Genomic DNA, 27,196 nt, shown 5'->3' with positions numbered 1-27,196 from the left:
CAGCATTGGGTCACCCCCAGTGCTGCGAGAGAACTCATTTGCATACTGAAGAAAACCCAGATTTCTACCGAACGGCGGCATAAAGTCATCTAAAGGTAGGAGAAGAATAGCCTTTCTTAAGGCTATTCCTACCTGTTGTTGAGAAAAAATGTTGTGGTTAATGATAGGATCCCTTTAAAGGGGCTGTCCAGTAGGGCTGCTCTCTACTTCCTGCGCAGCCGATCACTAGCAGGGACAGATCAGTGCCGCAGCCGGGGATTGGTTGAGCAGTCCTTTCATGGGGACAGTGGGGATCATAAAGTAGGGGAAGGGTTCGGGATGTGTTGGAACGGCAGCAGCGGGGCTCAATGAGCTGAGTAAGACTTGTGTCAACTTTTTAAAAACAATTACATTGTTAGAATATTGACCCTCTTCTAAAAAAAATTTTTTTGTTCCAGACTACCCCTTTAAGTCCTGGTTCACATTTGCGCATAAAAAAAGGAAACCGGCGGACCGTATAGACTATAATGGGGTCTGTGTGGTTTCAGCACTAAAAATGCAGAGAAAAGTGCTGCTTTCATTTAGAGAGGGGAACAGAATGGCCCGAACCGGATGAGAACCGGGACTTAAACTGCAAAAAAAATATAAAAATCTGCTTCTTCCTTTTTGACTTGCTATATTTTTATTATTTTTTTTGGTACCCTGATCTAACTGAATCCTCCCGCCACTTCCATCCTCCTCCCCATTCCGGCATCCTTAACCTCTGTCCATCCATCTCATTTGCACATTGAGTCCCTGGCCCACCGGCAGGGGCCCCCGCGCAGGTTCGGTGGAATAAGGGCGTAGAAATTAGAAGCGGCCGCGTCTCGTACTCCGTCTCTGTAGAGCGCTCGCCTTCTGGAAATATATGTCAAGAGCACGCGTCTCTCATATCACAATTTGGCCAATTTGTTTTCAGACAGACTTGTTTCAGACCTATTTTTGGAGCCCCTCAGTGGCCTGACCATACGTTCCGACATAATTTATTGTGGCAGTGGAACATATGGACTTTTCATCATTGTCCGGCTGAAATCCTCAGTTGGACATAGAGATTTCCCTCCCTGAAGCAGGTGACATAGACTAATATTTTCCAAGATCGCTCCTTTGTGTTTTCCTATTTTTACTTGACTCTGTGTCAGGAAGGAATTAAGACGGATATAAATACGGAGATTTAGGTTATTCTGTGTTTTATGGAAACAAAATAATATAATATGATATAATCTATCTGTATACACTGTATATACATTATGTAAGTAGTTACATTGGGGTCTATCTATTTTGTCTTTCTGTCATATCTCCTATCTGATGGATATATCTGTATAGCTCTCATTTCTATTTATCCATTGCATATCTATCTATCTATCTATCTATCTATCTATCTATCTATCTATCTATCTATCTATCTATCTATCTCTCTATCCTTCTATCTCCTATCTATCTATTTATCTCATATCTATCTATCTATCTATCTATCCTTCTATCTATCTCATATCTATCTATTGATCTATCTATCCTCTATCTATCTATCTATCTATCTATCTATCTATCTATCTATCTATCTCTCTATCTATTGATCTATCTATCCTCTACTATCTATCTATCTATCTATCTATCTATCTATCTATCTATCTATCTCTCTATCCTTCTATCTCCTATCTGTCTATCTATCTATCTATCTATCTATCCATTATCTATCTATCTATCTATTATCTATCTATCTCCTATCTTTCTATCAGTCTATCTATCTATCTATTTGTCTATCTATGGTCTTCCGCCCTGTTGTTCTCCAGCAGTTGCCCTATTACTACTACCACTCTCACCATGCCGTATCTCTGCAGCAGGTTGGCGCCCCCTTCTGTATAGTTTCAGCCACTTTTCCCCGGTCGGTGTCGGATTGTATGACGATTCCCATGTCTTGTATTGTTCTGTGTTGTCATCCCTCCGTACTCTCATCAGATGGGCCTCGCCGTTAAACCGCTCCTAAGTACATAAAGGCTCTAATCGTTAGGATTTTTTTTTTTTTATTACCAGCCGCGCGCAGAGATCCGCAAATTGCCTTGTTTCAGATTTATTATGTATTACTCTAGAAATTCTATAAAGATCGCGCGGACTGATTACAATGTTGACCTTTGCATTAACTCATCTGAATTTAAATTCCAGTGTTTGATTTGAGAGAATAAGTCCATTTATCATAGAGCCGCCGCCGGAGGGGGGGGAGGGGGGAGCCGCTGCTGGAGGGGGCGAACGTCTGGACCCTCATCCAGAGGACTGAGACCAAATTTTATTTATTGAACGTGGGAGGAAAATTGCACACAGGACACCGGGAGCCAAACTTTGACCCATCGCCATTCTGCAAATAACAAATTTAGGCATTTAGTGGGGGGAGGGGGGTAATAGCCCTGTAATTCACAAACCGTCCCATCTCTTCTTTTTATCCAAATGCTTGCAGAATCAATAGGTGAGGCTGGTTGTCATTCATCTCGCCTCCCGCCATCTCTTACCGCCACTTCGTGTTTGATGTTACGATTTCTGCGTGTTTCTATAAAGTTGCACCTTTTGTGCTACTTTAGTTTACGTTACGGTAGCCAGATAGGATAGGCTATAGGCGCATGTTCACATGATAAAATCTGCCTCAAAATCAGCGCAAATTTCTCAATGGGAGACAACGATCGAAGCAAGACGCTGAAGAAATAAGCCTCCTGCTCCATCTTGCTGCGGCACAAGACTCTTCGATGACTTGGCCCAGTCCTATAGTAGTAATGGAAGAGAACTGTGAGGCGAAAACTTGTCTTAAATTCCTCTCCTATTTCCTCTGTGTGAACAGACCCTAAGGGTCCCATAATGAGAATATATCCATTCTACACCTGACATAGAGTAGTATATGGAGTTTATGTGACTATGGGGATGTCCCAACTCTCCTCTGACAGCAGTTGTCAAGACGAAGCGTCTTCCAAGGTGCCTTGAAGGTGTAGGACAGTGGCTCACTCTCCTTTGCTCATTCAGAACACCTGCATGCTCAGCCAAGTCCAGCATGCATGTATATATGAGGAGGTTTAAAGGGATTCTACCATTAAAAAACTTTTTTCTGTGGCTAACAAGTCGGAATCGCCTTTAGAAAGGCTATTCGTCTCCCACCTTTAGTTGGGATCTCCGCCGCGCCGTTTCTTAGTAATACCGTTTTTTACCGGTATGTAAATTAGTTCTCTGGCAGCGATGGGGGCGGGCCCCAGCGCTGAAAATGCGATGAGGGCGTCCCCACCGCTGCCCGAGAACAGGATCCTGCGCCGCCTCTGTCTTCTGCTGGATCCTCTCCTTCTTTCTTCAGCAGCGTCCCTCTGTCGGCTCTTACACTAGTAGAGCCGATTGCGCATGCTCGCAATTGCGGCCTCGGAACTAGGCTGCGCATGCACAGTCGGCTCTACTAGTGTAAGAGCCAACAGAGGGGCGCTGCTGAAGAAAGAAGGGGAGGATCCAGCAGAAGACAGAGGCGGCGCAGGATCCTGTTCTCGGGTAGCGGTGGGGACGCCCTCATCGCATTTTCAGCGCTGGGGCCCGCCCCCATTGCTGCCAGAGAACTAATTTACATACCGGTAAAAAACTGTATTACTAAGGAACGGCGCGGCGGACATCCCATCTAAAGGTAACAGACGAATAGCCTTTCTAAAGACTATTGCGACGTGTTAGCCACAGAAAAAAAGTTTTTAATGGTAGAATCCCTTTAATGCCAGGTTCATACAGGGTTTTTTGGTCCGGAACCTGAGGCGGGTTGCTGCGACTGCATCGGCATCCAGTCGCGCACTCCACTCTGGATTAGGCCCAAATGAATGGACCTAGTCAGGAGGAGGGAGTGTCTTCAGGCGGATTCGCAAGGCGACTTCTCCTGAAGTATGAGCATGTCCGTTCTTTTTTTCCAGGAGCCGGAACAAACGGCTCCCGGAAAAAAAAAAAACGACCGGCTCCCATTGATTTCAGTGGGAGCGGTCTTTTTGGTCAGGATTTTTAGGCGGATACGGCCTGACCAAAATACCCCGTGTGAACTCAGCCTAAGTGTTTAGCCTACAGCTACCTGAAGTGTTTTTCCATCCTTAGACTTGGTTCACACAGAGGATTTTTTAAATTCAGAAGCAACGGATGCTTCTTTTCTCAGGACATTAGTTCGGCACGTATCGGACACCTGCCCAATCCCCAAACGGGTCCGTTGAGCTTTATTTTATCGGCCCACCTATTCGTTATTTGGACAACAATGGACAGAGTAGATCGTAGCTTCAGTCTTGGAACGCACGTTGAGTCTGTCAGTTCCAAAATTGAGGGAATTTTACTGAAATTTTGCTACTTAAATTTTTTGGTTTTCCCTCTGCACTGATCAATAGTAAAGGCCTATTGCTGACATTGTGTTGTTGGTACCTGGAATTTTTGCAAGCAAGGCCCCATTTGGGCCATAACACAACCCGTTTTTGTGACGTAGGTAAAACATACGACTAACGCACCCTGTTTTCGGGACACAGGTAGAATGAAAAGTGCGATAGACTTGGAGATTTGCCCGTCCCGCTTTTTGTGGCCTCCCTTGTGTTCTGGAGAGTCGTCAAGAATGGTTGTATCCAGTAACTACTCATGTATGAGCCGAAGAGGAGGAGCGGACCTCGGCAAACCCAAGAACACGGCCTTAAAACGTCATGATTCCAGTCGCAGCCTCTGTAGTGATAGCGGCGTGTATGTCAGCAGTGTCAGCGGCGGTGGCGGCAGCAGCCAGGTGTATAATTACCACACCGAGCTGATAAGTTGTTTTCTAGCAATATTTATTTCAGCCTGATTAAATTAACACTAAGTGAAGTGAGATGTTCCCGAGAATCACATTATTCCTCTTACGCTGATAATACCCGGGTAGATTTACTGCCATTTTCTAAAAAATGTCTGCACATGACCAATGTGGAAGAAAGAGGGGCGTGAGAAGCCAAAATCTGCAAGGTGTGAACATGCACTTAAAGGGATCCTATCATTGGATACCCTTTTTTTTTCTTGTTGACACGTAGGAATAGCCTTAAGAAAGGCTATTCTTCTGCTAACTTTAGATGTCTTCTCCGCTCTCCTGTTTGGTATAAATCCCGGTTTTCTTTGGTATCCAAATGAGTTCCCCCGCAGCACTGGGGGCATCCCCAATGCTGCGAGAGAACTCTGCAGCGACGCCTCCATCTTATTCAGGAACGGGGTCTTCACGCATCTTCTTCTGTCCTGGCTTTCAAACTTCTAGGCCTCAGGCAGAGCCGACTGCGCATGCCCGGGCCACAAGAAAATGGACGTTTACACAGTAAGTAAGTGGCCATTTTCTTGTGGCCGGTGGGCATGCACAGTCGGCTCGGCCCGAGGCCTAGAAGTTTGACCCCAAGTGCTGGGAGAAGACGCGTGAAGAGCCCTTTCCAGAAGATGGAGGCATCGCCGGAGAGTTCTCTCGCAGCATTGGGGACTCCCCCAGTGCTGTTTGAGCGCTGGAGCCCGCCCCCAGTGCTGCGGGCAAACTCATTTGCATACTGAAGAAAACCTGGATTTCTACCGAACAGCTTTCGGTTAAGACATCTACAGGTAGGAGAATTTCTTAAGGTTATTCCTTTTAATGGTAGAATCCCTTTAAAGGGCGTTTCCATCAACATGACCAGATTTACATTTTTAGGCAATTAAAAAAAGATAAATGTTTTTGCAAATATCAATAATTAAAAATTTTGGAGAATTTATACATTATCTCTAACCATCTTACGCTGTGTTTGAGTTTCTGTTCTTGGGGACCTGGAAAACAGAAACCCAATACACCACACCAATGGCTCGGCCTCTTCGTTCTCTGGACGGGTGAGGCCCCAAAGATCAGACAGTTCCTCCCATGTGCCATCAATCCTGCTGGTATCATCTTATGTTGCCTAGGGGTCTTTATGCACCCGGGTCTGCCACTGCTGCGCCCCCTATAGCTCTGCCTCTATCCATATATACACCTCCATACTCTCTGCTGTATTTTGTCACACTCTGGATGAGCCGCCGCTCTGAAGGCCGCTGCTCGTCGCCTCCCGTTGAGATGTATGTCTGTATGTCAGGTGTGTCCCCGCACAATAAAGTGCTTATGCCGGACCATGACAAGCCATGTGCCGGGTATTTTATCATTCCCTTGTATCCTCAGACAGTTTAATGGAAACTTGGGGCAGGTGGAAACCGAATTTGATTTCTGGTGTGAAATAAGCTCGACTTGTCACACCTCGGATTACTCTGATGGGGAAATGACAGGTCCCCGTGACAGCGGCGAAGATGGACGGTCTGTCATAGCAAAACCTAATACCTCTTCCACCCCCCCCCAGGACCTGCAGAAATGGTACAGGCCGCGCTACAGATGATCTGATTTGGGAATTTGCTCTTGTGCGATTAACCAATATTGTGTGAAAAATCCCAAATTTGTTGATTTCACTTCTACTGGATATGAGTGACGTGAACGTCGGCAAACATGGCCTAATAGGGTTAAATAGCTTCACATAGGATATTAGGAAATCTCCAGGAAATTGTTTCTAGCTATATCTGGTACTCGGAAAGCTGGGTGATTGCAGCATCTTCAGCAATTACCCAGCTTTCCCAGGCTTTGGAAAAGCAAATCTGCCTAATGCTGTATTGATGCATCCACCATTGTTTTTAGAGGATGTTGGGAAGGGTTTGACCAAAATATTGAGAGGTCCAGGCCTAACATGCTGAAAGTGCAGTATTTTGTCTGGTAAAGCGCTGGGCTCCGCGTGCTGCACCCCTCCATATTTTACACAAGACTGTTCCACACAGTGTTTTGCCCCCTTAGTGGTCCCCATACAATATAATTTTCCCTTAGTGGCCAACCTCGCACAGTATAATGCCCTCTTGTTGGCTCTGCACAGGACTGCTCCACTAAGTATAATGCCCCCTTGCTGATCCGCACAGGGCTGCTCTGCACTGTATATTACCCCCTTGGTGATCCCCACACTGTATAATTTTCCCCTTAGTAGTCCAAACCGGACTGATGCACACAGTAAAATGCCCTATTAGTGATCCTTACACAATATTTGCCCCCTTAGTGGTTGCCGCATGGTAAAATACCCAGTTACTGGTCCTCCACACAATACAATATCCCCCTTATTAGTCCAACAAGTATAATACCCCCTTAGTAGGCCACGCAGTAAAATGCCCTATTCCCTTAGTGGTTGCCACATAGTATAATACCCAGTTATTAATATTAGTAATCCACACAGAACTGTTCCGCACAGTATAATGCTCTCTTAGTGGTTGCCACATGGTAAAATACCCAGTTATTGGTCCCCCACACAATATAATATCCCCCTTATTAGTCCGCACAGGACTGCGCCACAGAGTATATTGCCCCTGCGAGTTGTCCCCAAACAGTATAATGCTCCCTCAGTGCTCCCCACACAGTATAATACCCCCTTAGTAGGCCACACCGTAAAATGACGTATTCCCTTAGTGGTTGCCATACAGTATAATACCCAGCTATTAATACCCCACATAATATTAGTAATCCAGACACAGAACTGTTCCACACAGTATATTGCCCCTGCTAGTTGTCCCCACACAGTATAATGCCCCCCCACACAGTATAATGCTTCCCACACAGTATAATGCCCCCCACATAGTATAATGCCCCCCACATAGTATAATGCTTCCCACACAGTATAATGCCCCCACACAGTATAATGCCCCCACACAGTATAATGCCCCCCACACAGTATAATGCCCCCCACACAATATAATGCTCCCCACACAGTCTAATGCCCCCCACACAATATAATGCTCCCCACACACAGTATAATGCCCCACACACAGTATAATGCCCCACACACAGTATAATGCCCCCCACACAGTATAATGCTCCCCACACAGTATAATGCTCCCCACACAGTATAATGCTCCCCACACAGTATAATGCTCCCCACACAGTATAATACCCCCTTAGTAGGCAACATAGTAAAATGCTCTATTCCCTTAGCGTTTGCCACATAGTATAATACCCAGATAGTAATACCAAACATAATATTAATAATCCACACAGAACTGTTCCACACAGTATAATGCCCATTAGTGGACCCAAGGCAGTATTATTTCCCCTTAGTGACGCCCACAAAGTATAACCTCCGTACCCCCCTATAGTATAATGCCTCCCCTTAGTGCCCAGACTGTCCGAAAAACTGTTCGGGAATGTTCTGATCAAGGTGATGACTGAAATCTCCGTCTGATCCTCCTTCTGCTCTCCTAGCCCATGGCCATTGAGGGTAGGTAAAAATCCTGCTCCCTATGGACCACGTAGTATGACTGGGTACAGCTCCTTTAAGAAAATCAGTCCTATGCAAATTAGCACATCAGCCAAAGCAAAGACTCCTCCAAAGTGAACGACCAAGGAGATGGGCGTCCTACCTGGATTGGCCGCCATTAGCTCATGTGCGTCATTTTTGGGGCATTGCTTAAAGTACGTCTCTTCAATGAGAGCCAGTCCCCCCCTTCACCCAAGCCGTACCCCTGTGCGACCGCACAATCCTGCTACATCAGACACAGGATTGATGGGGTTAATTCCATCCAGGTCTGAACGCTTATCCGCATGATCCGAGGATTTGAGAAGTAGCGCGTTGGCCAATTTAGCATTTAGTTGCTCGCTGGCCACCTACAGTCAGAACGACTGATATTTTGGGATTAGTTCTGTGGGGCGCTCTCTTATTGTTTTAAAGCAAAAAAGAAAAAAAAATTAGCGCCCCCTCCGACTTACCTGCAGAAATTTCCTTTTATCCCTCGAAAATCCAGTAACTGTGTCTGTTCCCATCCATGGTGCACAGAGACGGGTGGGAGGATCAGGGGATGGAAACTTCTGTAGGTTTTTTTCCACAAATATTGAGAAAATTTTTTGAAAAATATGATAAAATTAGGATCTTATAAGAGCTTAGAGCCCCTTCACACCGCTGACATGGCCGTATACAGTCCATGATCTGTGAAAAATTGGACTATGCTCTGATTTTTTCATGGATCGGAAGATCGGGTCCGTTTTCACAGACAGAATTTGCCTATTAAAGGGATAGGCCAATCCGAACAGCACGCTCGCATAGAAATGAATGGACGTAGCCGGCACGCAGGGGTTAAGCGGCCGGCCGGCACCAAAGCGGAAGTACTAGGTGCATCCATTCATTTCTATGGAGCGTGCTGTTCGGATCGGCTGATCCGAACAGTACTCGCTCATCTCTAGTAACCACCATACTATGGTAAGTAGTGAAGAGGCCGCAGCGATCACCGACCACAACAACCTCTTCAAACAGATGATCTAGTGCCCGAACCCCTGCTGATCTTTAATCGATCACCTATTCCATCCTATCAATAGATCTTCAATTATTTAGCCTGGTAAAAACCCTTTAAGTCCAGTAAACAAACACATGGCTGAGTCCTTGCTTGGCCCTGTGGATACAGCATTAGGAGTGGGCTACAGGAAAATGGCCGCCAGTGTTACCTCCGATCACAAGGTTTGACCCAAATAGGTCCCGAAGGAATTAAATGGTTAAACAGTCCATGGATAAACCCTATAATAATCATAAGAAACAGGATCTTCATGTGGATAAGCAGCGCCAGATGTGTTTGTGGACGCTTCTCCTTACATCATAGCAACTTACACACTGGTTTTGTCTACCGAATGGGGGGAGGATGTTCATTTTATGTATGGCCATTTTAAAAGAAATACCTCACCATTTTTATGTATTGAAACCATATATATCATATAGATAGATAGATAGATTTTATTTTTGTTCTATTTTCTGTCCATGACTATGGGGGCGGCCATTTTGCCCGAACTTTTCCTCTGCTCTGGATACAGCATTTAGTGTTCTGCTTTACAGCACAGTCATGGCCATAGGTAACAATAGACCAGAGCCGACTCATTGAGGTCTATAGGAGAGTTTTCTAGACATGTTCTGTGCGTGGAGGGGGCGGAGATAAGCTCTGACATCATCTATTGTCAGTAGTGATGTAATGATGGCTCACTGGTGTTATCTATAGAAGTGTGACTGCTGCAAAGAAAGCTGTTACAGAATTGGCAAGGGTCTGTGTATTATTAGGTTTGGTGGTCAGCGTCAAAATTGCAGGATGTATGTATATATATATATATATATATATATATATATATATATATATATATATATATATATATATATTATTTATTTTATTTATATAAAATGAAGAAAAATTCTTTGCAAATATGCTTAACATAAAAACATACCTTTGCGCACTTGCGGATAAAAATTTGGGTCCATCCACACAGCTGTAGTTTTTGCGGATGTGTCCGGTCTCAATTGGAGTAGGTCCTACACCTGTCCATTTTCAATGTATGGGTGTGTGAAGACCTCAGATACTGAACCGTACACAGCATACGACTAAGGGTTAAACCCGACTCCTGGCGTTGTCTCTTCCGGTCAGTGCAGTACTCGGCTTTGGACGCAGGTCGTGGTCAGCCAGCAGAGGACACTCACAGCCCGGACTACGCTCCATGACGCTGTTTACTTGCCGGACCAGTCTATATTATGGATTTCGCAGCGTTGTGCCGCATTGATTTCTTTCCACCCGGTTTTATATGGCCGCCGATCACACGGGGATCATGGTTTAAACAAACAGCGATGTGTGAAGCTCAGGCAGACATTAAATAAGGGAAAGCTGTGACTGCGGAGAGGATCAGCGCGTCACGGCAGCGGCCGAGGACGCCTATTGACCGCATTTGTCTTTTATGTTTAACAGAAATGGGAATTTCACACTCGTTTATGGGTCACATACGGCGGCACAATAAGCCGGCGTAACTCCTGGGGTTCAAAGCGTAAGCTGATCCTGTCATGTCGTGTTCACCACTGCGGAAAAAAATGTCGCCATACAGTGCTATGAAGGAAGAGGCTTCGGTTTAAAGGGGCAGTCCAGATTCCGCAGAACAATCTTGTTCTTTGTATAACGGAAAGTTCTACAAGTTTTATCACGTTTTTGCGGCTTTGAGATCTGTGTCTTGTGCTCTGTATGACGTTTTCTGGTGTGCAAAGCAGCGAAAGTTGCAATTCTTAGCGCAGAACTTGGTTTTGTGCAAAATATCTGTGACCGCCTTCACCAGGGGATGAGCAGGGGATGATGGCCTTGTCAAATTTATCATCATTTGTGCGAGAAATCTGGCATAAGTGATGGGAAAATGTACGCAGCGCAGCCCAGCAGATTGTGTGCGTAAATTTACCCTACGCCACCCTCGGGGCAATGAAGACTGGCATATGTAACCCTAGTCTTCATGAATCTGCCCCATTGAGTACAAATCTGTCTTGGTCACAGGATGGACAGACAGGAGACACCGCTCTGATACCAGGACTATGAGGCTTCCTATTGGTTGACAGCAAGCAGAGATCTTGTAAACTTCGAGAAGAATCTGATACATAAAATATTGGAGAATGTAATGAATATGCTTTATCAAAATGGGGGTGCAGCGAAAACCTCTTCCACATCATACATGGACCATCTGAAAAAAACGGCGGGGAGAATTTATTAATACGGGTGCCATGTTCCAGTATCCTCGATTAGATCCGTCAATAGGGTGCACGCGCTGTTGATTGATCTGGCGTAGACTGAAACCAAGGGGGGAGATTTATTATACCTTGTACACTAGTCTTTTTGCGTACGGTTGGGTTATCGCCTGCGTCGGGGTCTCCGTTGGAAAAGTCCGGAGCGCCATCGCTGCAGATCAGCTCCCATTGAAGCCAGTAGAGCTGTACTGTGTATAGGACGGGCGCTGGAAGTGGCTCTGGACAGCTGATCGGTCTGGGGGCCGGTAGCACTCCCATGCCAATCGGGTATTAATGGCCTAATCTGAAGATAGGCCATTAAAAATAGATGACCCCTTTAACATGACTCCTAACGGGAGATGAGCGAACACTGTTCGGAACAGCCGTTTCGAATAGCGCGCTCCCATAGAAATGAATGGACATAGCACGCGGGGGGTTAAGCGCCAGCCGCCGGCAAAGTCTACGTGCCGGCCGCTTCCATTCATCTCTATGGGAGCGTGCTATTCGAAACGGCTGTTCCGAATAGTGTTCGCTCATCTCTAGTTATGAGTCATGTTAAAGGGGTCATCGATTTTTAATAGCCTATCTTCAGGTTAGGCCATTAATACCCGATTGGCGGGGGGTGCTACCAGCCCCCGGACCGATCAGCTGTACAGAGCCACTTCCAGCGCCCGTCTACTCATAACGTATTAACAGTGGATTTTCAATGGCTTTTAGTTTCAATTGAGATAGGATATCACACTGCAAAAAGTCAAGTTAAAGAGTGCTGCATCTTGACAGTGTTCCCGAATTTAATAGTTTCTAGCATAGGAACCAATGACTGGCTGCTTAGTGAATTAGGGGAACTCTACGGCTTCCGACTATCCTTGTCTGTCCCATTTATGAAGGAGATGGAGCTAGGCTGTGGTCACGCCGTAGTTTGGCCCACCGACTCCACCACCCTGGTTTTCTGGAGGCTCTCAAGCCTAAAGAGGTCGTCCACCATCGCTAGACCTCCCGTAAACCCCGTCCCGATTTGGCCGCCATGTCTGGTAGAGCGGTTCGGATGATCCGACGTCTTCCTTCAGCCGCCGTTCGTTCTGTATAATTAATACGACGATCTTTTGACATGGCACCAGGTATATAATTAACAAATGCCCGCCTGCATGGGCAAGGAGACCTACAATGTTGCTCAAGCAGTTCTCATTAATCCTGTTAAACCTGCTCATAAAAGCCAACATATCCCGCGTCTTGTAGCGGCTCGGTGACTAATGACAAGATCACGCAAAGGCCAGGGATGGAGCCGGCAAGTGTGCGAGGAAGTTCTCTGGATGTGGCAGTTCGGTCGTGTTTGTCCCTATAGGAATGGACCACCCCCCACGGCAGAGGGAAAGCAATTCATTCTCACTTGTACCGACTTGTCTCCTGGGCTCTCCTGAGAGCCGGCTACTAATGGCCTTTTCACTGGGGACGCTATTGTTCTCCAGCAAATAAGTTCTCCAGGTTTCCATCTTTTTACTTTCAAGGTTGTTTGTAGTTTACTTGGTTATGTACAGATTTGCTTTATTACTCACTGTCTCTCCATCCGGGTGCCGCGTTCTCGGGAAGGGAATGGCGTTCGATGTAAAGTTATAGAGCGCAGTAATTGTTACAGAGGAATCGTCTGCCCTGCGGATAATTGTTTGGCTTCGGCTTTATAGGACGACAAGATGGAAAATTGCACTTTCTAAAAGCGACCGCTAGCTTTCCCCGAGTGCGTGGCAGCGCTTCTGTAGGTTTTCTGTACACGCGGGATGCTCCGTTTCAGGTCATGTAGGTCGTGGTTCGTGGAAATGGGATGACAACGGGGAACAATAGCTTGCCTCTTTTTGAATGCTGGAGACAAACATGGTGCAGACCGCCAAACTATAGGAGTGAAAGAGGGAGAAAGTCTTCAGTGCATTGAATTTAGGTATTGTAAGTCCTGCCTCCTAGCCATGCCCACTTTGTCTCCAACTTCAGTATAATTTCTCCGTCATATGGTCCCTTTCATTGTGGCCGCTACAGTATAATATCCCCATTATTAGGGCCCCACAGTATAATGTTCCCCTTAATAAGCCCTCACGCTATAATGTGCCCCTTAATAGGCCCCCACTCTATAATGTCCTCCTTAATAGGCTCCACGCTATAATGTCCCCCTTAATAGGCCCCACGCTATAATGTCCCCCTTAATAGGCCCCCACGCTGTAAATGTCTCCCTTAATAGGCCCCCACGTTATAATGTCCCCTTAACGGTCCCCCACGCTATAAAGTCCCCCTTAATAGGCCTCCCAACGCTATTAAGTCCCTTTAATAGGCCTCCATGCTATAAAGTCCCCTTAATAGGCCCCCCACGCTATAATTTCCCCTTAATACGCCCCCCACACTATAATGTCCCCTTAATAGGCCCCCACGTTATAAATGTCTCCCTTAATAGGCCTCCACGCTATAATGTCCCTCTTAATAACCCCCCATGCTATATTGTCCCCCTTAACGGTCCCCCACATTATAAATGTCTCCCTTAATGATCGCACACTCCCCCTTCCCAATAGGCCCTCACAGTATAATGCCCCCTTGATATGACACCACTACATAATTTCCCCTTCTTGTGCGTCAAACCAAAACAATTAAACTAATCTTCAGCTCCCCCGGTGTCCCTGCAATTTTCTCCTGTCAGCACCTTCAGAGAAGCAAAAGCTGCCGGTAGTGGAGACGGGCCAAATGGTGAAGCAGGGAGCTGTTCATTGTTCTCAACCCCAAAGTTATGAGTTTTGAGTTTGGAATCGGTTTTGGACTGGCAGATCCTCTGGTGGACTTAGGCTCTAAAACAGTATAAGACACTACTTCCTGCAGGTTGTTAAAAGGTGGGTTACAATAACTTTATCTGTGGGCCTAAGAAATCTCAGTCCACAATTGGACGGCACTTTTCCATCGAAAAGTTGGTAAGTATTGGTTAGGGGTGTTGGGAAACAATGCTATTGGTGTCTCTTGAGAGATGCTGCCTTGGTTAAACAAGCCTGCCTAGACTGATGGGCCTTCATTTGGGATCATTTATCAGCAATACTGGAGAAGACGATGATGCAACTAGGCCAGAGCGCTGAGCCCACTGTTCTCCTACACACATACAGATGATCACATGAAAAGTGGTCTTGTAGAGAAGTGGTCTTCTCCAAGAAGATGGCCAGTATGGAAAATTGAAAAGAGGTGGTCTAGTGGAGAGGTTTCACCGTACTTGCCAAAAATTGCATTTGCCGGTTTTCACCACTAGTTGGGCATACTGTATACACCTTTAATTGTAGTCCATATAAAGCTTATGTCCTAGTTGGAGACTCCATCACACTGTCCCTTTAAGGGAACAATGGGAAAAATATACAAATCTATTTTTCAAGATATAAATAGGAAAACAGTGCCTCTGCTTTCTGCCCCCTAGGGGTAACCCTCTTAAACATCATGCATGACTTATGTTTAAGACGTCTTCCCCTAGAGGGCAGCAAGCAGAGTCACTGTTTTCCTATTTACATCTTGAAAAATAGATTTACATATTTTTCCCATAATCCCCCAGTGGAGCGAAAATGTCTTTGTAAGTTTCCATACACCTGTAAAGGTGCTCACGCCTTAAAGGGGTATTCCCAGGTCGCATACTCACCAGTCTTTACTGCTGTAAAATCTTCTTTCTTCCTGGTTTCTTGAGTCATTTGGTGGGCGGGGTTTCAGGCAACCTGCCATTTAGCTCCGCACCCAGATTAGTGTGTAGCTCCTCCCACCGCATAGCGTGATCCTATGGGGCGGCTGAAGGGCCTGTGATGTCATCAAGGGTCCTCAAACAACACTATATGCACAATACTGCCTGTCTCTGCCATAATGAACACAATTGAATTAGCTAGCCTGATAAATGGGAGAACAGAAGACGAGTTCAGAAATGAAAGCAGCTCCTCTCCTCTATCTGATAGCAGGAAGCTAGGTCACGTGGTGTAGACACAGGAATAGCTAGATACACAGGCTCGCTCCCGTGCACTTAGCCCCTCCTCCCTCCCCCCTGAGAGCAGCAGATACATCACTTGACTTTTGAGCAGATAAGTCAAGGGCTGTGTCAACAATGAAATGAATAAAGTAATATAGTGGACAAACAAAGCAGTTTTGCTGAAGCAGTGTATTTAGGAAAAGTCTTACATCCACATTAACGAGATATAGATAGGATCCTTGTGATGGGACAACCCCTTTAAGGAGTGATACTATCTTTAAGGGAACAGGACAGACAGCACTCTTGCCTTTTCAGGATCGTTGGGTGCCCAATTCCAATAGATCTGGCCGGACTCTTTTGCAAAAAGGGTGCACAGCTCTCCAAATGAACTTTTTGCCATCACAATGTCCACCTGAAATCGGCGGATGAAAAAGGGGTTCCTTTGCATATTGACTAAAACAGCAAAGGAGGGAACAACACCGTCACGTTACAGTCACCTAAATCAATCCATCTGCGGGGCTGGGCTTTAGGGACAGACTCCCTTTAAGAGTGTTCTACGTTCTTAGCACTGCTGTCTGTCTCCAAGGGCGACCAACAAGAATTTGAAAGTGGATGGAACGTAAGACAAATCATTACAGTATTAGTGGAGGGCGGGCCCGGAGCCTTAGGGGGGCCCATAACATGTCCCAGTATGTACCAACACACTATAGTTATGGGGCCCGATATAGATTTTGCACTGGGCCCCCGAGAGCTTCATGTCACGCCTCTGTGTACAAAGTTGCATTAAACACAATTTTGCCCGTTGTCCAGTTTGTAATGACCGGTTACGTTGCGCTCCCCGCACCGCGAGCCTAAACTTTTATTTTTCACTCTCGGCCTCACGGAAAGAAAATGCTGCGAGTAAACAAGCAATTTAAAAGCAGAAAATAGCTTCTGCCTCTGTCAACACGCTGCTTATTTTCTGCAAGAGATAAAAAGTTCAGTTTTCTGATATTTGTATCGAGATAAGTCAGTAAACAAGATTAATACAGTGTGGAAAGGGTTGTCAGCAGCCCTGGCGAAGGAAATCAGGGGCCGCTACACCGAAGACGCTGTAAACCGAATAAAAGTGTCAGCTCCTCCATGCGATAATGTGATCATGGGACCTCTAACAAAGCATGACATAGGCAAGAGACGCCGGAGAAAATGGATTACTGGATTCCTGGGATACCCACCGGAATAGCATGAAAACTTCATTTTCGGATTAATCCAGGATGTAACTCTGCGGCGGAGCGACGGCTTCAAGGTTTGGCTTTCAATTCCCGACGATGTCACCGGCTGCTAATTTAATTGTCCGCCTCGTCTTGCCGGTTTTTTTTACCGATTAGAGGGTGGAGTTATTGGGGAAATTTTTTTTTATTTTTTTTTTATTATTATTATTGGGATTTCCTAGATGGAAAAAATTCTCCAGAAAAAATGGAATATTCAAGAAATTTATTGTTTCATTCGTGTGCCGACAAAAGGTCTCTAGGACATGTTTGGGTGCTATCGATTTTATTTTTTGATGGATTTTATCCGACACTAATCCGATCCAATAGGATCCCATGGAAGGTGTTCTTGGATAGGACCATGCCAATGACCGAGGGTCTAAGTCGACCAGCTTCCGGGTCTTGTGTGTGTCCGTACAGACGGATTAGGACAGGAGCGGTTCTTAAGGTATCGGAATGGGTGGTCAAGGTGGGTTTGGATTTTTCTATTGGAGTCCCTTCTTTATGGCCTATAAGGCCTTTGCTCTCCAATGGATGGCGCCGGCTGCCCCGACCATACCCATGTAGGTTACTTGGTTTGATATTCATTCCTTTGAGCAAGTGGTCTATCATAACCATAAATGTTCTACCAAATCTCGGCCCAGGGGTGTGACTCGCACCAGACCACCACCCTTACTTAATCCTTTATTGGTCATCGCCAGGCCCTACCTCTTCATTAGACCCCCAGCAGGGTGCCGATTGAACCCTGAGGAACCTCTGGTATATCCTAAGGGTTGGGAGCCATGACTAAGGGGCTGCATTTGCCCTGAAACGTGTAGGCTGTAGGGACCGCTCATGTCATTATCATGGACTTTTTATGAAGATATACTTTGTTTCCAAGAAAAGCCAAGTTTTAAAGAATTTGGAGTGACACGTTGATGGGAATTCTTATATCCTAAGGGTTGGTTCGCACTAGTGTTTGTATTCTGTCCAGAAGGAGTCCGCATGGAGACCCCCCGAACGGAATATAATCGCAATTGCAAGTGATGTGCTGTCAAAGCACACGGACCCCGTAGACTGTAATGGGCTTCATGTGCTTGCTGTACACTGCCCGCACTAATCATTCCTGCATACGGAGCCCATTATAGTCTATGGGGTCCATGTGTTTTGCAATTGCAAATGTATTCCTTCCGGGGGGTCTCCATGTGGACTCCTTCTGGACAGAACACAAACACTAGTGCGAACCAACCCGAAGTGTGGGTTGTAGTCTCTTGAACTTTATGGAAGTGTTGGGCTTATGAAGGGTTCACACTACAGTTACTCAATGTCCATTGCTCTTATTTGTCACAGGATGAGAACAACGGACATTAGATGATTAGATGCAGATGGAGCCCCCTGCATCGTTGTTCATCTGCAAGCACTTTAATGTAAAAAAAAAAAAAAAAATAAAAAAAAATTGACATTGTATTCCTTGATTTCCTATTCTATTCACATACTATACGTCGACTCTATTCTAGAATATCAGCCATTGATTCATATCATAACAAATATTTCATCATTCTATTTATTCTATTTTGAAGCCGTAGTTGGAAACTTTATTCCGACTCCACCCAAACTGGCCCCTACTCCAACTCTACGCCCCATAGCGTTCTCCACCATAGCGCTCCACTCTCGCTAATAGATGGTCTCAGATGAGTTTTGATAAGTTTGTCACATTGTTTATGGCGACGTGGCGGCAAAAGTCCTCGAATTCTAGAAACGCAAAAGAAGACACGAGCGCTCCGCTATCCGAGCTTCATCCACTGCCCCGAGCTGTTCGTTTCCTATTTCGATGGAGGCCAATGGGCAACTGGGCGCCTGTGTAGTTATTTATACAGAGCAGGAGGAGCTCCGTGCGGCAACGGGTCCAACATATAATGGCCGCCTAATTCTACAACCATCAGTCTTACACCATGCCCAAACTTTTGTTCTCAAGGGAGGATGAGCCACCAGCAGGGAGGTGCGGGAGCGACTTACTCCACTCTTTGTATTGAGGACACTTGCCCAGCATCTGTATGCGTTGTAGTCAGAATGGATGGTGTGGCTCACAGCCCTGCACGGAGGGTGACTTGTCTGACCACTGGTTCTTGTTGCTGTTTTCTTTCCCCCCTGACATCCCCTTTAACAACCATGCCAGTTCTTTTGATACCTCCTTTATTCATCAGAACTATATAACATTTATTCTTTCTTTACTCTCTTTCCAGATCAGTAGCCCTGGGTCGAGCACCAATGAACGGCTGGCACACTTCCCCCAGGACCCGCACCATCATGAGTGAGTACTACGAGCTTATAGTTATTTCCTTTGTACCCCACATATCCCCTGATCTTATTGAATTGCAAGTGCAAACCTAATGGCCAAAAGGAATGTAAATTTTATTCAATCCCTCTGTTATTCCTCCTGGCAATGAAAAAATGCTGTAGATTAAGAATGCGTACAGCAATAGAAGGGTTAATCCTTTATTTTGGTCAATGAAGACAAAAGAAATGTAAATCCCATCAATATTTGGGGTGACCTTTGCCCTCTGGAGGAGGAGTCCTGGAAGTGATGATCCGGCCCCCACAGATGTAGCCCTGATCTCAGCATCACCCAGTCTGTCTGGCATGACATAAAGGGACAGAGGGGTTGGAGCAAGCAACATCCACAGAAGATCTGGGCTTAGTTCTCCAAGATGGCGGCGGGAACAATCTCCCTGCCCAGTTCTGCCAAAAACTGTCTGCAAGTACCGAGAAGATCTGATGGCAAAGGTGACTTTATTTTGGTAATTGGCAAAAATAATCTACTAAACCCTTCTATTTCTGGAAGCATTCTTAATTAGAATCATATTTCCGCCTGTCTAAAACTTTGACACAGTACTATATATGTATAACTAAGCGATTGTTACCAATTGGGGATGTGTCCTACACACAGACACTGTCCAATCAGTACTAGCAGCGTCACATTTCATTCATCACATGGCCTGTGTGCAGCTCAGTCTCACTCAAGTGAATGGGTCTGAGCTGCAATACTAAGCACAGCCACTATACAATGTACGGCACTGTGCTTGGTGAGGTGTCAGACCCCCATCAACCAGATGGTTCATCAATATCTTGGCCTGGAAACACGCTTTAAGGCTGTGGCCCCCACGTTACGGAAACACAGCTTTTTTTGTTGCAGATTTTGACTAAAATGCAACCAAATCTGCAACAAAAAAGTAGCATTTCCGCAACGTGGGGCCACAGCCTTAAAGGGTTTTTTGGAGACTAAGTATTTGATGACCTGTCCTTAGGATAGGTCATCATTTAAAGGGGTTCTATCATTTAAATCACATTTTTTTTTCTCGATCACACGTAAGAATATCCTTAAGAAAGGCTATTCTTCTCCTACCTTTAGATGTCTTCTCCGCACCGCCGTTCGGTAGAAATCCCGGTTTTCGTCTGTATGCAAATGAGTTCTCTCGCAGCACTGGGGGCGTCCCCAATGCTGCGAGAACACTCACCAGCGCTGCCTCCATCTTCTTCTGGAACGCCCTCTCCCTGCGTCTTCTTCCGGAGCTGGGTTCAAACTTTTAGGCCTCGGGCAAAGCCGACTGCGCATGCCCGGGCCACAAGAAAAATGGCCACTTACACAGTCAGCTGTGTAAGCGGCCATTTTCTTGTGGCTGCTTACACAGTAAGCTGTTTAAGCGGCCATTTTCTTGTGGCCTGTGGACACACGCAGTCGCCTCTACCCGAGGCCTAGGAGTTTGAACGTAGCTCCGGAAGAAGATGCAGGGAGAGGGTGTTCCAGAAGAAGATGGAGGCAGCGCTGGAGAGTTCTCTCGCAGCATTGGGGACACCCCCAGTGCTGTTTGAGCACTGAGGACCGCCCCCAGTGCTGTGAGAAAACTCATTTGCATACAGACAAAAAATGGGATTTCTAACAAACAGCGGCGCGGAGAAGAATAGCCTTTAAGGCTATTCCTACGTGTGATTGAGAAAGAAATGTGATTTTAATGATGGAGTCCCTTTAAAGATCAGCAGGGGTCCGACCTCTTGGTCCCCAGCCAATCGGCTTTTTGAAGTGGTTGGGGTGCCACACATCGTATAGTGGCTGTGCTTGGTATTGAAGCTCAGCCCATTCACTTGAATGGGACTGAGCTGCAATCAGGCCACGTGACCGATAAAGGTGATCTCACATGACCTATGAATCGTCCATACAAATTCTCCATAGCTGATTTGTCAGAAGGGGTTAATCCGCTCGCCGCCGTCCACATACATTATCATTCACAGCCGGTATGGTTTTTACGACGCGCGTTACAAATCATCGCTCCGATCCGTTAACACTTTCCATATTTTGTAAGCAAATATTGTCTGCGACCCCTCATCCTGTAAGAGGTATTGATTGGCGAAAGTGGGTCACCCGCCAGGAATAAATCCGGTGTGACTTTTTTCCCCCTGTTTTATTGCCATATTGTTATCTGTCCTTTGGGACTGTGAATTTTATGCAAAAGGTCAGAGCACTTTCCATCCCCTACAAATATAGCCAGTTCAGTGGTTAAATGCAGGAGCGATTAATTATGCCGCGCGCTGGAATAAGATACGCTTGACTGGGGGAATAATGTGGATGTCAAACTTGGACTTTCACAAAGCATTTGACTAGGGTTCTGCATCTGAGATTAATGACTAGCATCAATTCTCATGAACTTCCAGCTATAACAAAGAGCCTTCCCGCTCGCCCGCTCCAGCACACCAACCGGCAGGAGGGGATGCCAAGGGGGCTCCTCCGCACTCCCAATGCAGCGAGGCAGATTAACCCCTTCAGCACCGGAAGTGGTCACTGCACTCCGTATTAGGGGTCGCCGTACATGGCTCAGTATTCCATAGCCACACGCCTGCTGACCTCTGTATGCCTCCAATTTAAAGGGAGCCTATCAGCTAAAACCCTGCAGATAGATAGGTTAGGGTCACCAGAACCCTGCAGATAGATAGGTTAGGGTCACCATAACCCTACAGACAGATAGATAGGTTAGGGTCACCATAACCCTACAGACAGACAGATAGGTTAGGGTCACCATAACCCTACAGACAGACAGATAGATAGGTTAGAGTCACCAGAACCCTGCAGATAAATAGGTTAAGGTCACTAGATCCCCACAGACAGATAGATAGGTTAGAGTCATCAGAACCCCACAGATAGGTTAGGGTCACCAGAACCCCACAGACAGACAGATAGATAGGTTAGGGTCACCAGAACCCCATAGATAGATGGGTTAGGGTCACCAGAACCCCACAGATAGATGGGTTAGGGTCACCAGAACCCTACAGATAGATAGGTTAGGGTCACCAGAACTCCACATATACATAGGTTAGGGTCACCAGAACCCCACAGATGCATAAGTTAGGGTCACCAGATCCCCACAGATACATAAGTTAGGGTCACCAGAACCCCGCAGATAGATAGGTTAGGGTCACCAGAACCCTGCAGATAAATAGGTTAGGGTCACCAGAACCCTGCAGATAAATATGTTAGAGTCATCAGTTCACCAGAACCCCATAGACAGATAGATAGGTTATATTCACCAGCTCTCCACAGATAGATAGGTTAGGTTCACCAGAACCCCACAGATAGAAAGGTTAGGGTCACCAGAACGCCACAGACAGATTGATAGGTTAGGGTCATCACAACTCTGCAGATAGATAGGTTATGGTTACCAGAACCCTGTAGATCGATAGGTTAGGGTTACCAGAACGACACAGATAGATAGGTTAGATTCACCAGAACCCTGCAGATAGATAGGTTATGGTCACCTGAATTAAACTGTTTATTCCCGCTGTCTCCATTGCTTGAGATATCACTGTTTTTGTCAATCTGCAGATGAGTTCTTCGGAACATTGAGAGTATTATCTACGGAGGCAGCGATTGACAAGGGGAAACCAGCATTTGATTCGGGTGACCGTAACCTATCTATCTGTAGCGGGTTTGGTTCTGGAGACATTCTCTTTAAAAGGAACCTCTCAGGGCTGTTTGGGATATTAAACTACACACGGGTACTTAAAGATCATTAGGTTGGTGCTCCAAATAGCCCCATGTAAGCTTGTCCATGCCCACAGTTAACACACAAAAAATCCCCTCCGTCTTCTGGCACCTGCGCAGTTTTTCCTTGAAGCCGCCCACCCCTGGTCCTGTACGTATACCCTGCTGCCCTCTACTGAATGGAGTCCTTTGTTCTGACAACTTCTCTGACCCTTTTTCTTGGTTAATAGTTGTCAGTTTCCAGCGTCCAGTGACTAACCCATCACTGGAGTATTCGTTATGATCTCCAAATACCTGGGGGGCCGCAGGGGGCTTATTTTATCCTATAGTCTCATCTGTCTATTACCCTACGGTGTAGACCTCAGTCTTCGGCTTGCCACGGAAAAACCATCTTAAATATGTCTTGAAGTATTCAGCGGCCATAATGCGTCCCCTTCCCGGGCTGGATGTTTTTACTTTATTACAAATCCAATACGTGTTACTCACGAGGCTGCGCTTTTACATGATTGCAAATCCAATATATACTGCGAAACGCGGACAAGTGCTTCAATCTTCTCTCCCTCCGAGCGCCCTTAAAACGGCAACTTTTCATAGTCTTAAAAAACAAAATGTGCGAGACAAAATATCTCCAACTCACAGGGCGGTTTTATTCCTAAAATGTTCAGGCGTCTAAGGGAGTAGTAAGAATATGTTCTAAGAGAGGGGTTCTCTTCTTCTGCGTATTGTCTCCCCCCGCTGAGTGATGCAATTGGTATGATCCACTAAGAAGAGTGGGGGAAGGGAAGTGACAACTGCTGTGAACACAAATCTGGGTTAGGTGATCAGATGTATTTTAGATGAGGCTTTTTGTAGACTTTTGCTTCATGTACTGATGATAAAATTATTTATAATATCTGTCCTGTTTATGTATGGTAATTTTTTAATTTTGTTTTTATTTTTTTTTAAATCAAGCCATTGGTTTAGTCCCGGAACAAGAAAGGATCACAGTCCGGTAAGTGGGACTACTAAAGTTATTGTGTTATGTCTTAAGAAGAACGGACTAAGTCCAGAGTTTTACTGTTGTATCCACATTATACCCAGCTTTACCTATAGGGAGTCTATTACCAGAACCAACATATAACCCCAGCCCTGCAGATAGATAGGTTATTGTCACCAGAACCAGCATATCACCCCAGCCCTGCAGATAGATAGGTTAGTGTCACCAGAGCCAGCATATCACCCCAGCCCTGCAGATAGATAGGTTACTGTCACCAGAGCCAGCATATCACCCCAGCCCTGCAGATAGATAGGTTAGTGTCACCAGAACCAGAATATCACCCCAGCCCTGCAGATAGATAGGTTAGTGTCACCAGAACCAGCATATCACCCCAGCCCTGCAGATAGATAGGTTACTGTCACCAGAACAGCATATCACCCCAGCCCTGCAGATAGATAGGTTAGTGTTACCAGAACCAGCATATCACCTCAGCCCTGCAGATAGATAGGTTAGTGTCACCAGACCCAGCATATCACCCCAGCCCTGCAGATAGATAGGTTACTGTCACCAGACCCAGCATATCACCCCAGTCCTGCAGATAGATAGGTTAGTGTCACCAGACCCAGCATATCACCCCAGCCCTGCAGATAGATAGGTTACTGTCACCAGACCCAGCATATCACCCCAGTCCTGCAGATAGATAGGTTAGTGTCACCAGAACCAGCATATCACCCCAGCCCTGCAGATAGATAGGTTAGTGTCACCAGAACCAGCATATCACCCCAGCCCTGCAGATAGATAGGTTAGTGTCACCAGAACCAGCATATCACCCCAGCCCTGCAGATAGATAGGTTACTGTCACCAGACCCAGCATATCACCCCAGCCCTGCAGATAGATAGGTTAGTGTCACCAGAACCAGCATATCACCCCAGCCCTGCAGATAGATAGGTTAGTGTCACCAGAACCAGCATATCACCCCAGCCCTGCAGATAGATAGGTTAGTGTCACCAGAACCAGCATATCACCCCAGCCCTGCAGATAGATAGGTTAGTGTCACCAGAACCAGCATATCACCCCAGTCCTGCAGATAGATAGGTTAGTGTAACCAGGACCAGCATATCACCCCAGCCCTGCAGATAGATAGGTTAGTGTAACCAGGACCAGCATATCACCCCAGCCCAGCAGATAGATAGGTTAGTGTAACCAGGACCAGCATATCACCCCAGCCCAGCAGATAGATAGGTTAGTGTAACCAGGACCAGCATATCACCCCAGTCCTGCAGATAGATAGGTTAGTGTCACCAGGACCAGCATATCACCCCAGCCCTGCAGATAGATAGGTTACTGTCACCAGAACCAGCATATCACCCCAGCCCTGCAGATAGATAGGTTAGTGTAACCAGGACCAGCATATCACCCCAGCCCTGCAGATAGATAGGTTAGGGCTTATCTGAATCATATGGTGCTTTCCTCTTGTGATTTGCTGCCTCCGCTGATGAGATATCACTATTTTAGTGAATAAGCAAATTAGTACTTTGGAGCCACCAAAGACATTGTCCCGGTGTATATATTGTGTTCTGATGACAGACTCTCTGTAACTGCTCTGTCCATTTAGTATTAAACAAGAAGCGACTTTCACATATAGGTTTTATTTGTACGTTTCCTATGATATTGCTACTACAGCTCCTGTGCGATTCTATTTATCTCTATGGTAAAAGACAACAAACAAGCCTTGTGTAGTCTGATCCTTTGGTTATGCCCTCTTCCCTATATTCTCAGCTGCTTCTTCACCCACTGAATGTATGTTAATGTAAAATTGGGGTGGGGGGGGGGATGACAACATAGCCTATACCTCTGTACAGGGGGTCTTTGGAATTGAAAATAATTGTCAGCTTATAGGGATCCGGATTGAACAGAATTTTGAGTAAAACTTTGTAAGTTTCCCGGCTATAAGAATACATTATAGTTATCTGTAGGAAGAGGGTCAAATCATTGCCCACCAGCAACAGATCCCGGGGCACGTTGTCAGCTGCTCTCGTAATTGGGTGGTGTAATGGATCTCTACTGGTGGGCCATAGGCCTTAGGAGAGGCGACAACACATTCCTCTGACAAGTCTTCTGACCTTCCCGAAATAATGAGACCGGACTAATGTGCTGCCCGACACCCCCAGGGCTCATCCCCTAGAGAACACGAGATAGGACATGTTCATATCCAATAGACTGCTGCCATTGGGTGATAAGCCCTCTTAAAGGGAGTGTGTCAGTAGATCCCAGCATATCACCCCATCCCCCAGATAGAAAGGTTACAATTCACCTGACTCAGATGGCGCCCCCTTGTGAATCGTTGCCTCTGTTGCAGAGATATGTGGAGTTCTTTGGAGCGTTGACGGCTTATTGGTTTGAGGCGATGGTAACGCTCTTGTTGCTCCAAAGTGCTCATTTGCATATTGACAAAAACAGCGATATCTCAGCGACAGAGGCAGCAATTCACATGGGGACACCACCATCTGATCCTGTCTCTCTATGGGGGGCCTCAATCCCAGCCCTCAGGTCATCGAGAGGGTCACCCCCCAGTTTTGATCAGGTATAGGCAGGCCCCAACTATAATGTATCAGTAATACGTCCGGTCTTCTCATACTGGGGAGAGACACCTTGTGGCCCCCCTAATACCCCTGGACCCTGGTGCAGCTGCACCCCTGAGGTTATGCCATATGCGACTCCTTTACATCGCAGGAAGAAAGCAAAAAGTTTTCTCACTTCCCGCCGGGAAGTTGCTGCTGGGTCGGGCCCTCCTGCTGACCCTTATGGGTCTCCTTTCCCCGGGCCACGGGGGTCGCTCACCTATGGCCGGTTGGGCTTCTTTGGCACAATCTTCTTTGCGCTCTTTCCAAGGCAGATGGAATATATGTTTAAAAATAATTTTTTTCCCCTTTTCATAAGAAATTCTAAAACAACCTCTTACTGCGACTGTGTCCAGCTATGACCACCATTTGCTTTAACCCTTTAAGCTCTGCAGCCGGTGGATGTCCTGGAGCGGCGTCCGGTCAGCCGCCGGCTGTCCAGCGAGCGCAGCCTCTGCCGAGCAGCGTGTCCTTTATATTCCTGGCCAGTGGAGTGCACTGTATTCTCATAAATCAGCCCATTATTGTTTGTATATTTATACATGACATTTTGTGGTGTTTTAAATTCTAAGAGTGGAAGGGCAATCCTTCACCGCATCTAAGATAAAGGTGTCCAGCGTCTCATTTGACGGGTCCGTCGTATAATGTGTGCCGAGCGGAGCCTCACAGGGGCAGAGTGGAGCGTTCTCCGTCTGTCGGCTATCACCTTCCATCTTAACTCGCCATCTCGTTCTGCGTTAACTATCTCAGTGCAGGGAGCCATAGAGAACGCGCGGAGCTTTCTAGAATTGGTAGTGGTGT

General features: G+C 46.2%; 1 protein-coding gene across 1 annotated transcript in view; it reads left to right on the top strand.

The window, feature by feature from the left end:
• GPATCH2 (G-patch domain containing 2) overlaps positions 1–27,196 on the top strand; it is a 104,362-nt gene that overhangs the window by 31,695 nt on the left and 45,471 nt on the right. The window contains exons 6-7 of the mRNA XM_075267138.1: positions 19,010–19,077; positions 23,749–23,788. Coding sequence (XP_075123239.1) covers positions 19,010–19,077; positions 23,749–23,788 — 108 coding nt within the window. The remainder of the gene's footprint in view (positions 1–19,009; positions 19,078–23,748; positions 23,789–27,196) is intronic.

Source organism: Leptodactylus fuscus, chromosome 3 (assembly GCF_031893055.1).
Source record: "Leptodactylus fuscus isolate aLepFus1 chromosome 3, aLepFus1.hap2, whole genome shotgun sequence".
Taxonomy (NCBI): Eukaryota; Metazoa; Chordata; class Amphibia; order Anura; family Leptodactylidae; genus Leptodactylus; species Leptodactylus fuscus.
This window is presented reverse-complemented; position numbering and strand designations above follow the sequence as displayed.